Source organism: Stigmatopora argus, chromosome 22 (genome assembly GCF_051989625.1).
Source record: "Stigmatopora argus isolate UIUO_Sarg chromosome 22, RoL_Sarg_1.0, whole genome shotgun sequence".
NCBI classification, from domain to species: domain Eukaryota; kingdom Metazoa; phylum Chordata; class Actinopteri; order Syngnathiformes; family Syngnathidae; genus Stigmatopora; species Stigmatopora argus.
Genome location: NC_135408.1, coordinates 2,426,303 through 2,440,023, shown reverse-complemented (window position 1 = coordinate 2,440,023; position 13,721 = coordinate 2,426,303). Strand labels below are relative to the sequence as shown.

Below are 13,721 nucleotides of genomic sequence, written 5' to 3'. Positions count from 1 at the left end.
TGCAAAGAAATCTCAATGTTCCTCAAATTTTGTGAGAAAAAAATATGAATAGTGTAATTCTTATAAAACTTGATTAAAATAGATGTACCATTTTTGTTCATTACTTTGTTCTGAGAAATATCTGTTGAACCAGCTATATAAAAATGCTCGATTTTCTGTACTAAATTGCATTTTTTCATTGAACATAACAAATATTACTAATGGGCTACCAAATAGTTAAGAAGTAAAAGGCAGTCAGATTCTGATTATGAACATTTTTACTGAGGCATTAGTTGGAAAAACCAATTAGGGTCCGAAGAAAATGACGAGAATTAACAGTAAATTGAGATCACTAATGAATTCAAACATTAGTCCGGGCATTGTGTGCCTAAAAATATATACAAAAAGTACAGACACTTTTGAGTTAATGCTTCAGTTCATTGCCAGGCTCCCAGTTATTTGAATCAGAGAAGTTTCTTCTCCATGACTTAGTCTGTCCATTTCCCACACTTGTCGATCACTCCAGACCGAGGACGTAGTTGATCGCCTGCACAAAGCCGATGATAACCGGCTGCCAGGCCACCAGGTAGCGAAGCCAGTCTAAAAGCTGTCCATACATGACATGTGGCCTTTCCCAACTATAAAATCTTTGGTCAAGGAAAAAGCAATGGTCAACATTTTGCAGTACAGATGCCTGTATGGTAGCTGGGTGACTGGGTTTAGGGTAAAGAGTAACTTTTACAATTCACGTTATAGTCACAAAAAAGGAAGAGGAACAGCGTGCATCACTATAATTCTAGGCTGAAGTTTGGCAGCAAACCTTCAAATGAATAACAATAAGATTTGGTTCCCTGCTTTAAACACAGTAAGAGGTTGTTTGGGGGGGAAAGTCTGAATTACAGTAATCCCTCGAATATCGCGGTTAATGTAGACCAGACCTGGCCGTGATAATCGAAAAATTGCGAAGTAGGTGAGTGCTGAGTCCTAGTAGCAAGAGTGGCTTCTACTTACGAGTTTTAGTGTGGATTTTCACATTTTTATGAACTTTAAAAAAATTAAAAGTAAATTTAAAAAAGTAACAATTATAGCGGAAAAAAATCGCGAAGTAGTGAATTCACGATAAGTCAAGACGCAATAATCGAGGGATTACTGTACACTTTAAGAAGACTAAGGAATGGTGATCACGTAAATTTAAAATGTCTGCACTAATGTAATTTCACATGTATCAAACAAGTTTGGCACCCCAAAAAAATCTCTCTGTTCTATACTAAAAACATTGCAACACAATGGCTACTTCCAAACCCCAATAGTTTTACTTGTGCCATCTCAACCAGAATTGAAGGTGAAATCTAGCTTTCAAGCAAGGCGCTAGCTAGCATGCGTATAACTAGCACGTTAGCGGCCTGCCAAAATCTGCAGCTCATTCTGGGTTTGACGTCATCTACCAATGGGATTTTTTCAGTGGTTGGGCCCAAGGCAGCTAAAAAAGAAAGGGTAATTGGGGATCTGATTTCAGTATTAAGCCTTGTATGGTCACTTTTCTGGACGAAAGTGTCCAAAATACAGTCTCTTTATATTTTAAAGTCACTCGCTGTTGTATTTCATACCCGTGCCTTCTTTATACTGTTATAAAATTTTCAGGATGGTGCTTTTAATAGTATATTAATATTAGCGTGACGGCCCGGTGGCTCGACTAATATTAACATATACGGTGGGTGGTTAGCACGTCAGCTTCACAGTGGGGGACTTGGGTTCAAATGCAGGTCGGTCCACCTGTGTGAAGTTTGCATGTTCTCCCAGAGCCTGCGGGGGTTTTCTCCGGGTACTCCGGTTTCCTCCCAAAGACATGCATGGAAGACCCCCCACAACCCTAGTGAGGATAAAGCGGTTCAGAAAATGAGATGAGATACCATATGAGCTTCCACTCTTTTTAAAGTACAGTATGATGCCTACCAAATGACAAATTCAACAAGAACAGCAGCAATAGAATTCAACCAAATTCAAATGGAATCAAATGTATTTCACAGAAGGATACGGGTTACTGAACATTCGCTTTAGGTCCACCTTCTCTTTGCAGTATGGGCACATCTGCTTCTTTCCAACGATGCACCAACCTCTTATGCAGAATTCGTGAAACCTAGATGGCAAGTTAAGGAACTTCACACCTGTCTAATGATTGGAATTGTTAAAAGCAGGACACAAACAAAAAAAACTGTTTCAGTTAATATTTTAACTTAGAGACATGGGATGAATCCCATCTCTCTGATCTGGCAACCACGTATGTCAACAACTAATGATAACCTGCTTAGCATTTGATGAGGAGTACAAGAGCTCTTTCCTTATTGAGTAATCTCTGACACTCATAATGCAGTAATACCACGTGAACTACTTGAAACAATCACATGAACACACTATCAAAACAAGGAACACGGAAAATGTTTGATGTTAGTAACAGCTATAGTTGCCTGTTATTTGTGGTCCAGGCAGTAAACTGTAGAGGAAGTGAGCTTATTAAAATAAATGCACCAATTTAAATAACAAAGGTCAACTAGTGAATGGACTGTTCCCAGTTCATAATAATGACAACGTTTTCATTGAAATGAATCGACAGTGAAAACCCACCCGCGGAATGTCAAAAATCTGTGATTACAAAAAGTAACATTTCCGTGACTTTTTGTTTCACTCCTAAACTTAAAACATCCTCTATTAAATTTAAAAAAAAATCAGTTTTCTGCTGTTCATAGCTCATAACATTCCAATTTATACATTGGGAAAAAAGGATACACATGGTTGCAGGATAATCTGTATGTATTCTCTATGATGCCCTCCTCGCTGACATCAACAAGGATAGCTTGACCACATACGGCACAGATATTATCAGACAAATGCTTGGTTGGCATTCCTGATGCACTGTAATACTACGAAGGAAATGGACAAAACAATTAACACTTTTAGAGCATCAGAGCAAAATAAGTGAGTTTCTTACCCCGACTGTCGAGGCCATGAAGTCCGCACACATCTCTGCAAAGTCCCTTCCAAGGACACCGTAGTAAAGCCCGTAAAATAGCAAAGACACACCAAAATCCATTGCATCTTCTGGCTTTATCCTGGGCAGAGACCACCGCGTTTATAGCACTCCACGATAAAACTAACCTCACGAAACTGATTTTATTTTCAGGGTACAATAAAATGTACCGCACAGTCTGTAACAGAAATGTCATTCAACGTCGCACTATCACAGTACAGTAATACCTTGAAATACGAGTGCCCTGACATACAAGAAATTTGAGATTTGAGTAAAATTCCGAGCAAATATTTACCTTGAGATACGAGACAAATTTTGAGATACGAGCATACGAGACGCGAGGCTGCTTATGATTTCAGCGCAGTCTTTCTCGATGCATCTCCCTCATGTAAAGATCTCTACAAGTACAGTGGTACCTCGACATACGAGCACCCCGACATACGAGCATTTCGAGATACGAGTAAAATTTCAAACAAATAATTATCTCTAGATACGAGACAAATTTCGACATGCAAGAAAGCCAGGTAGCCAAGACATGAGAGGCTGTTTGTCATTGTAGCGCACTGTCTTTTTTGCCGCATCTCTTTCGTGTATAACAGATATCTACGAGCACTGGGCGGAGTGTTGCATTTTTTTTTTCCGTCACTCAGCGCGAAATACGGAGCAATCGCTAATACGAGGAGTATATATTACTTCTCGTTGGCTGCTCATAAGAACATCAGGGGCACTGGCTCTCTCCCCACAACTCCCTCGTGTAATGTCTCTGGTCGCAACTCCCTCTTTGTAATGTCTCTGCGAGCACTTGGTTGAGCGTTGCATTGATCGCTAATACAAGATTACTTCTCATTGGCAAATGGTCGCACGTTATCCTATTGTGAGGACATTTGTGTGCATCATTTGCGGAATATTTTGAAGGGAATACTAAAGCAAACAGCCCATCGATAGTGAAAGTCAGGTTGGAGGCGGGGCAAATAGTGTCAACCCGGGAGAACTTTAATACAAAATTAGAATTAAGTTTAGTGTAAGGTTAGATTAAACTTTTTTGAGTGTCTGCATCATAATCCAAGTTCATTTAAATTTGTTTATGTTATGAAACAAGCTTGTTGGCATGCAAAAAGCGCCCCCCCCCTCTCTCCGCCCGTCTCTCTTTCGCTTCCCTTTCGAAATCCATATAATTTTAGTACTATTAAACACATTTTAGTAATATTAAACCACTAGTTATGTGTTACTTTGTCAATAGATGGCGAATTAGAACAAATAAAAATGTTTTTCCAATCTAATATCCTGTTTTTGGTGTTTGGGTTGGAACAAATTAATTTGTTTTTAGTTCATTTCAATGGGAAACGTTTGTTCGAGTTACGAGAATATCGACATACGAGCTCAGTCCCGGAACGAATTAAGCGCGTATCTCGAGGTACCACTGTACTAGGCGGGGCGTTGCATTTTTTTCTATGAGTGGTGTATGCATGACGGAGCTGGCTCGCCAATACAAGGAGTTTTTTAACAATATGCACCATCCTGAAGCCTGCGATCGGCTGGCCACCGATTCAGGGTGTCTCCCGCCTCTAGCCCGTAGACAGCTGGGATTGGCTCCAGCACCCCCCGCCACCCTGAGGATATAACGGTTCAGGAAATGAATGAATTAATGAATAATTTGAAATCTCCAAACCAGTCCAAATTTTGTGTATTCCACTATTTACCCCAGCAGGGGGCAGAATATTGTAAAATGCATATCCCCGCTGAGTTTGAGGACACAACCTCAACATGATGTTGATTTAATCAGACTTCCTGTCTCATTTTACCTAGTGAAGATGACATCCTCTGTCTATTTTTCTGGAATTGTCCTTGTTCATATTTGCTCTGAATAAGGCTACAGTTCAATCTGTGTATCGATTGCAATGAAATGTTTTATTGTTCTATTAAGGATATCAAGCCTTCCAAAGACTAACCATAATTTCCAAGCTGCGCGGTGACATTCATAACGAGATGGCGAGCCTTCTTTTAATATGGATAAAAGATAAACAGTTAGGGGAGATAGCCTGACTGAGTCAATAATATGCGAAAAAGCCAGTGGAATTTACATGAATTTAAAACCAAAGCACGCATCTGAAAAAGGCGAGCCTTCAACACTACCAGAACCCTTCATTTAAGTTAAAATTATGTTTACGTATGTTATGTTACGAGCGCGTTGCTGTCCAACAAGTGTCTCTTTCTTTCGCTCAGTCTCTCTCTCTCTTTCTCCTGCGCACAACCAGCGGTGTACGGAATATAATGTGTCCTTTTGGTATTAAACATCATAACCACTAGTGATTTGTTACTCTTTTAGTAGATGGTGAATTAGAACCATTAAAAATGTTTTTCCATTGTAATATCCAGTTTTTTGCTGTTTTTTTCAGAGGGTGGGAACGAATTAATTTGTATTTAGTTCATTTCTATGGGAAACGTTGATTTGAGATACGAGTAAATCGACATACGAGTTCGGTCCTGAAACGCATTAAGCTCGTATCTCACAGTATTACTGTATCAGTTTTACACAATTAAATGACTAAATCTTCTCCAAGCATATCCAAAAATGAATTATGAAAACTCACAGATCCATAACTAATAAAATTGTGAAGAAAAAAAGAAAACAATAGTCGAGCTCATGGGCCTAATTAAGCGACGAGTCGGAATGCGAAATTGAAAGTGGGTCAAAAGAGGAAGTTGCGAAGAACATGATTCTAGGGCGATTTCCCCATACACGTTCAAACCTGAAGTACAGTAATCCCTCGTTTATCGCGGTTAATGTAGACCAGACATGGCCGCGATAAACGAAAAACCACGAAGTAGGGTCACCCCTATTTAAAAAAAAAATTATGAACTTTAAATTATTTTTTTCATTTTTTTTTACTTCAGTGCTGAGTTCTAGTAGCAAGCGGAGGACAGGGGAGTGGCTTCCGCTTGCAAGTTTAAGCGTGGATTTTAATTTTTTTAGGAACTTACACAAAAACATTTAATTAAAAAAAAAAATTTTCCCCAGAAAAATATCTGCAATGTAGTGAAGTGTAATAATCATCATAATATGGTGCAAGCAAGAAATGGAGCATTCCCCTTTTCATTGTTAACAACTTTTCATTGGCAACACAGTATTTGCCACTTGGCTGGTCCACTTCTATGTGCTCAATTCACTCAGCTCACCGTTTGGTCGACCAAAAAAAAGTTTCGGCAGTGTGCGTGTTGGAGCAATTTCCTACACGACACAATTGACCATTCTTCCGTAAACAGCATGCGTTAACTGTTTGCCTGTAATATGATTTAATTTTGGGGGGAAAAAACAAACAACTAAAAAGTTGACCACAACAGCACTCAAACTAAACAGACACATCCCAGACTGTTATTGACTCTGGTATCCTTACCAAGAGTGTAATGGGATTAGAACTGTTTTGCGCTTTTTTGGTTCATTTTACAAACAAGATTACAGGTTGTCCCCGTGTTAAATCAAATCTATCAATTCAGTTAGGTTGACCTGAGTTGACAGTGGGACTTAACTCAGTGTTTATGGTTACCTTTCAGGACTTACCTGAATATAAGGTTGATACCAAAGAGAGTAAACATGACAACCGTGTAGCCAACTATTCCGGTGCCATAGCTAATCTTGTAGAGGAGGAGGAACCATTTGTACACCAATCTGCAGCAGACAAGAATGGAACATTCCTTTTCATTTTATTGTCAAAGAATCAAGGAGCAAAGTTGCATTTTACCTTGGCGTTGTGCAGGCCAGAGGCTTGCGAGTGGCACGGAAGGAAATATATGCTGTGATGACAGAGAAGATAAACCATGTGGTCAGGAACCTCCACCAGTGAAGTTTGGTAGTAAAGTAGAGAGGAACTACCCACATCTGGAATAGAGTCACCAGCTACAAGACAGCAGCATGTTGACAGATGTAAACCAGGGAAAACAAAATACAGAGGCAAGTCATTTAATTATAAACTTGATACAGTAATCCTTCGATTATCGCGTCTTCACTGCTTTGGGATTTTTTTCCGCTATTAATTATTTGAATGTTTTTTTTTTTTTTTTTTAAAGTTCGATCGGAAGCCACTTTTGCTACTAGGACTCAGCACTGAAGAAAAAAATAATAATAATAGGGGTGACCATACTTTGCAACTTTTCAATTATCGCGGCTATGTCTTTCTACATTAACCGCGATATTCGAGGGATTACTGTACTGAGAAAATACAACCAATGAAATTAATTTCAACAAAGTACAGTGACAAGCAAACCAGACTTGGTCTTTTTTTCCATTTAGCACACAGTAAATTTTGGCATGTTACCACTCATGAAAGTGAAATTAACTCAACAAATGAACAACCTTTATAATGTTCTTTTCAACTTTAATATTATTTCACTCTGACACTTCAAATGGATTCGAGTTTTTTTTTGCTGTCAATTGCTGTGAACGAGTTAATAGTGTAATAGCTGCTACGAGTTTATACGAATATTACAATCCAACCCATCAAAACTGACAAATAAATTAGTCAGATGAGTAAATTACATTTTTCATTTGTATGAAAAAAAATAGAAACATTATTTATAAAAGTGCAACGAATAAAACAGTACGGAAACTAGTACTTGAGCACACTAACAGGATAAGCCCAGGGCAAAATAGTTCACTGATCCTGTTTGTTACTGTTAAACACCAAAAACGAACAAAATGTATTTGTATTTCTTAAACCGACCAAAAAAACAGTGCATGCTAACATTGAGTTTTCGATGCACCCACACAAAACTTTTTACAAAAATTGAACATTTGGTGCCCCCAGCATTTTGTTGCCTCGATGTCAACATTAATTGACTAAAGCACAATACTTGTGCCGTACATGTAGTGCATGCATGTACAATGATCCAGCTACAAAATAACAGGAAAATTGTCCAATCCAAAAAACGCTACCCAGTTGTTTCTATGAATTGTAAAATGTAGGGTTACTTCTCACATTGTAAGACTTGGGGTGTCTCTGTTTCCACTGCACAAGGACAAGCTGGGCGATGACTAGTGTGACAATGAGGATCAGCACCATTTCAGCGTGCATGGCCTCGTGGCCTTTGTGTTTGGCGTGCATCTTAGCATGTTCCACTCTGTTGGAAACAAAACATTCTTAATTCATATTTACTAAGGCAACCATTTGCTTTTTAAATATTTTTCATTTAGGCTGAGCCTCCCAGTTGCAAATTGTAACACAGTGGAAGTCTGATTTAGATTAGAAGAATTATTGTTGACAAGCCACAAACCTCCACTTCTCTTCTGGTGTGAGCTTCGATAAGTCAAACTGCAAACAAGAAGAGACAAAATTATAATTATTGCCCAAACTTCAAAAATGAAAAAGGTACAAATGATAGAGGCCGGGTTGAAAACGGAAAATCACAAAAATCATACATGGAGTTTTTCCATCTCATCTCATCTCATTTTCTGAACCGCTTCACCCTCATTAGGGTTGTGGGGGTCCTGGAGCCTATCCCAGCTGACTCCAGTCCAGAGGCAGGGACACCCTGAATTGGTGGAAAGCCGAACGCTGGAGACAGACAACCATGCAGACTCACACCCATACCTAGGGGCAATTTAGTGTCCAATTAGCCTACCATGCATGTTTTTGGAATGTGGGGGGTGATAGGTTCACCAATAGGCACTCCCAAATGCACGCACAAATAAAGAGAAAGGACAATATTCTGGATTTCTTCTTGCAAGGAGAACAGAACTGCTCATGCCGAGTCCCCGCTCTGTTCTGGCGTCACACGCTTCTTTTCTTGTTTATTAACTTCAAGGACCCTAATTACAATGGACGTCTCAATTCTCAAGGGAGGGGTGGGAAACAGAAGTGCGACGTCAATATAGTCAAAACAAATGAAGATTTGAAAGTTATTGCAACCAACCATATAATAATAATATGAAACTAAGTTTAATAGTAAAGCAAAGCATTCTTCATTGCAAGCATATTTAGAATAATGTAAACCTGATAATCCTAACAGGAGGAAACAGGAGTACCCGGAGGAATCCCACGCAGGCCCGGGAGCACATGCAAACTCCACACAGTTGGACGTGACCTGGATTTGAACCCAGGACCCCAGAGCTGTGACGGCGACACGCTAACCACTCACGCACTGGGACGGCCACATGAGTTTATAATTGTTTAATGTATATGTTTTTATCTTAAAACAATACAAAACGAGCAGAATTTCCAATTTTGTATTGTTCCGACAGGTTGACTGCTTTTCATTTTTTCTTTCCCTACTTTTTAAAATCCCTGGAATAGTTTAGGGAGACTTCTCCCAAACAATGTGGCATCTATGACATTTTAAATCTATTATTTATATAAAAGTATTTTTACATCGATTAGGCAGCCCGGCGGATGAGGGGCTAGCGCGTCGGCCTCACAACTCTGCGGTCCTGGGTTCAAATCCAGGTCGGTCCATCTGTGTGGAGTTTGCATGTTTCCCGTCTGCGTGGGTTTCCTCCGGGTACTCCGTTTCCTCCCACATCCCAAAAAATGCATGGTAGGTTGATTGGCCGCTCTAAATTGTCCCTAGTTATGGGTGTGAGTGTGCATGGTTGCCCGTTCTCCTTGTGCCCTGCGTTCGGCTGGCCACCGATTCAGGGGGTCCCCCTCCTCTGGCCCGGAGTGAGCTGGGATAGGCTCCAGCACCCCTCACGACCCTAATGAGGATAAAGCAGTTCAGAAAATGAATGAATGAATGTTTTTACATCGTTGCTCATTTCATAAAAAAAGAATGAGTTTCCACATACTCTTGGACCCCCAGAGGGAAAAAAAGGTGGGGGTGAGTGTTTTTTCATCGTACTTATGTTGAACGCACGTAATTTGTCATTTGGAATATTCATTCAATTAACCACACCTTAGACATCACTTCACGTTCACGTCACCTTTGAACCTCATCGACCATGTTCATCTGTATCCCTAAAGGTTACCAACAATGTTGACTGATCACCAACAATGTTGACTGATCACTTTTTTTCATTGTGCTCATTGTGTCAACTAAGTATCAAGATTTTTTAAAGTAAAAATGACGTGCTGGAAGCAAATGACACTTGACTGCTAGCGAGCTAGCTTAAGAGCTGCAGTGTAGGCTATAGTAGTAGTATTATTAACTATTGTAGATTGTTGAGCAAAAAATGTTTTGTCATATTAAAAGCTAAAGGGGTTGAAGACATGACACCAATCAGCTCCTGGTGCTAAGAGAAGAGCTTAACAGAGGGTACAGGTGCTGACGTTAGGCTAAACCTGCCAGTAGATGCTAACGCGGCGTTTACGTGTTAGTAAGTACCGCTGTCATCCACTCCTTCTTTTTTGAGTTTCACGACAAAGCGTTGGACACGTCACACTCGCCTGGATTGCCTTGTCGTGGTGCTCCAGTCCATGGTCGTGCTCTACTCCATCCACCTCTACCTCAAACACCCCGGCCATCTTCAGAGTCGGGCTTTATCTTTCGGGAGCCATTAGCGGTAGACTAGCAACTTGTCACATAGTCACTTCCGGCGTCGCCTTTCTCGATTTGGACTTCAAAATAAAGCTTACATTTGGCAAACGCTTAAAAAGCTTTCAAAGTAATCAAAGCGGGTTTTGCGTACTCTCACTTCATCTCATTTTCTGAACCGCTTTATCCTCATTAGAGTCACGCGGGATACTGGAGCCTATCCCAGCTGACTCCGGGCCAGAGGCGGGGGACACCCTGAATCGGTGGCCAGCCAATCGCAGGGCACAAGGAGACAGACGGACAACCATGCACACTCACACCCATACCTAGGGGCAATTTAGTGTCCAATCAGCCTACCATGCATATTTTTGGAATGTGGGGGGAAACCGGTGTACCCGGAGGAAACCTACGCAGGTCCGGGGAGAACATGAAAACTCCACACAGGTGGACGTGACCTGGATTTGAACCCGGGACCCCATTGAATACAACATGTGTCCCATTCGTCTCATTGATGGTTTCCTATATCTGCAGTTTAATATGACATGGCATATCGGCTATTATTTTGCAACTTATCTTTACTTTTGTTCTGAAGTGCTAGCTAAATGTGCGTAGTATTAAAAATGCTGCGTTGCCATTGGATTGGATTGGATAACTTTATTCATCCCGTATTAGGGAAATTTTATTGTGACAGTAGCAAGAGGGTGAGAATGCAGGCACAGGAAAGGCATAGTTACACATAATTACAAGTTAGACAATACAGTCGCAAAGGCCACAGAACAATAAAGCAAAAGCACAAAGTACAAAGCAAAGCAAAGTATATGGGATCATTAAGAATCACCAAATCAAATCATTAAGACAGAAAAGCAGCAAAAACACAATATGAGCAAAAGCGAACGGAGCTACCGCCACCGGCTGCCAATTGAGCGGCACAAATCTTGGATACAGACTCAAGAAAAAGACGTAGCGTTGGATAAAACTGGAACCACACACAGGAAGTCTCCCGCACGATGGGGAACTTCTGCAGACTGTGAGTGAGGTAGAGAATATGCAGAGTCACTCTTCCAAGCTTATCCACACAGTTCCTCAGTAGTCTGGAGCTGAAGATTCAACAGTAGCAGAGTAGAACCCCTAGACTCCGTTTCCGGCCTGGTAAGCGCCAACAGCTCTTCCATCTTATCCCATGATGGAATGGTTGGTCTGAAGTGTCGCTTCTTCTCCCGGCACTTTTGTCGAGCTCCAAATTTCCAGCGGCATTGAGGTGTTGCTCCCTCTGCTGCGTATTGTAACAGCTAGTCCCATGTGTATGCCAGTGTAGGCATGGCTAAATGGTTCCAAAAAAGTAGCAGAAAGAAGGCTAACAGAACAAAGAAAGTTGTAAATACATAAAAGTAAAAAGTATAAAGTACAAAGTAAAGTAAAAAGGAATGTATTAAGAAATATTAAAATGTAATTCAAAAAAAGATAGAAAGGCTGTAAAACATGAAAAACAAATAAGAGTGGGCAGAGCTCCTGCCACTGGTTGCCGCGTGACGTAGTTTTGCATAGTATAAAAAACAATAAATCTGGATTCATTGGCAAATCTTACAGGAAAAAAAGAGGAAAAACTAAGGTAAGATTTTGATTTGACACCACAAAATTATATAAGAAGTTTTCATCAATGTGAAAATAAACAGAGCAGCACCCAGGTAACCTGATGAACTCATTTCAACATGTTGGTGTCATTTTCCTCTCCATTTTTGGACCGTTCCTAATGTGTGTCTGGAACGTGTTCTCGTGTTCCATGACCTTATAGCTCTGATGAAAAAATTGGAACCCTAGAGAAATGAGAGACACGATTGAAACATGTTTTGCATGCGAGGAGTCAGGCAGCTTGGAAAAGGGGCAACTTTTTCTTAAGTACTTTCATATTCAGCCTCGGCTGCGGAGTGGAGCAGAATCCAGGAGCAGGAAACAGTCAACAAAAAGGGAGTGCTGGTGCACTAACTTAAGGCTTTGATGAAAAATAACAACAGAAAAAAATTACAAACTTGGGAACTAGAAAAAAATTAACAAAGAAACCAACCTCCAGAAGTTCTCTGACGACACCGCTATTGTTGGACGAGTGATGGACGGGAACGACCTTTGTTGACTGGTGTGGGCGAAACCACCTCTAGATCAACGCCAGTAAGGCGAAGGAAATGGTGATCATTTCCAGAGGAAGCACCAACAGACCACACAGGTGAACATCCAGGGAACAAACATTGAAATCGTAGAGAATTTTAAGTACCTGGGTGTTCACCTCAACAACAAACTGGTCCACAAACATAGATGCTCTGTACAAGAGGGGCCAGAGTCGCCTTCACCTACTGAGGAGACTACGGTCCTTTTGAGTGTACAGGATACTGCTGATGACCTTTTATAACACTGTGGTGGCATCTACAGTGTTTTGTTAGGGATGCGGGAGTACGGAGAGGGACAGGTACAGGCGGAACAAGCTGGTCAGGTAGTGCCAGCTCTGTTAAGGATTCATCTGGACTCTGTAGAGGAAGTGGGAGAGAAGAGGATGCTGGCCAAGATGATGTCCATCATGGACAACACCTCCCACCCTCTGCATGAGTTTGTGGAGTCCCTCTGCAACTGTTTCAGCAATAGACTCCCGCACCCTCAATGCAAGAAGGAGCGCTTCCGCAGATCCTTCCTCCCATCAGCTGTCAGGCTCTTCATCACCTCTGTCATTATGCACTGCAATGCGGCCCGGTGGTTAGCGTGTCGGGCTAACAGTTCTGGGGTCCTGGATTCGAATCCAGGTCATGTCCATCTGTGTGGAGTTTGTATGTTCTCCCCGGGCCTGCGTGGGCTTCTTCCGGGTACTCCGGTTTCCTCCCAGATTCCAAAAACATGCATGGTAGGCTGATTGGCCTGGAGACAGCTGGGATAGGCTCCAGCACCCTAATGAGGATAAAGCGGTTCAGAAAAGATGTGAGATGAGATATATATATATATATTGGGCGACCTGGCGGCTGAATGTTTGGTTAGCGCTTCAACCTCACAGTAGAGGGACCTGGGTTCAAATCCAAGTTTCAGACCTTTCTGTGTGGAGTTTGCATGTTATCACCGGCCTGCTTCGGTTTTCTCCGGGTACTCCCGTTTCCTCCCACATTCCAAAGACATGCATGGTAGATATATATATATATATATATATATATATATATATATATATATATATATATATATATATATATATATATATATATTAGTCTTTTTATCTCCGTTT

At 40.9% G+C, this 13,721-nt stretch overlaps 1 protein-coding gene across 1 annotated transcript; it reads right to left on the bottom strand.

Moving 5' to 3' along the window:
• Positions 1 to 239: 239 nt before the first annotated feature.
• Positions 240 to 10,648, bottom strand: rnf121 (ring finger protein 121). Its single transcript, XM_077592993.1, has 9 exons — positions 10,381 to 10,648; positions 8,273 to 8,310; positions 7,978 to 8,119; positions 6,745 to 6,899; positions 6,564 to 6,671; positions 2,966 to 3,086; positions 2,764 to 2,897; positions 2,015 to 2,116; positions 240 to 617 (listed from the first exon to the last, which is right to left on the bottom strand). Exons 1-9 carry the CDS (start codon positions 10,456 to 10,458, stop codon positions 497 to 499), a joined length of 999 nt encoding a protein of 332 aa, XP_077449119.1. The 5' UTR covers positions 10,459 to 10,648; the 3' UTR covers positions 240 to 496.
• Positions 10,649 to 13,721: the final 3,073 nt, after the last annotated feature.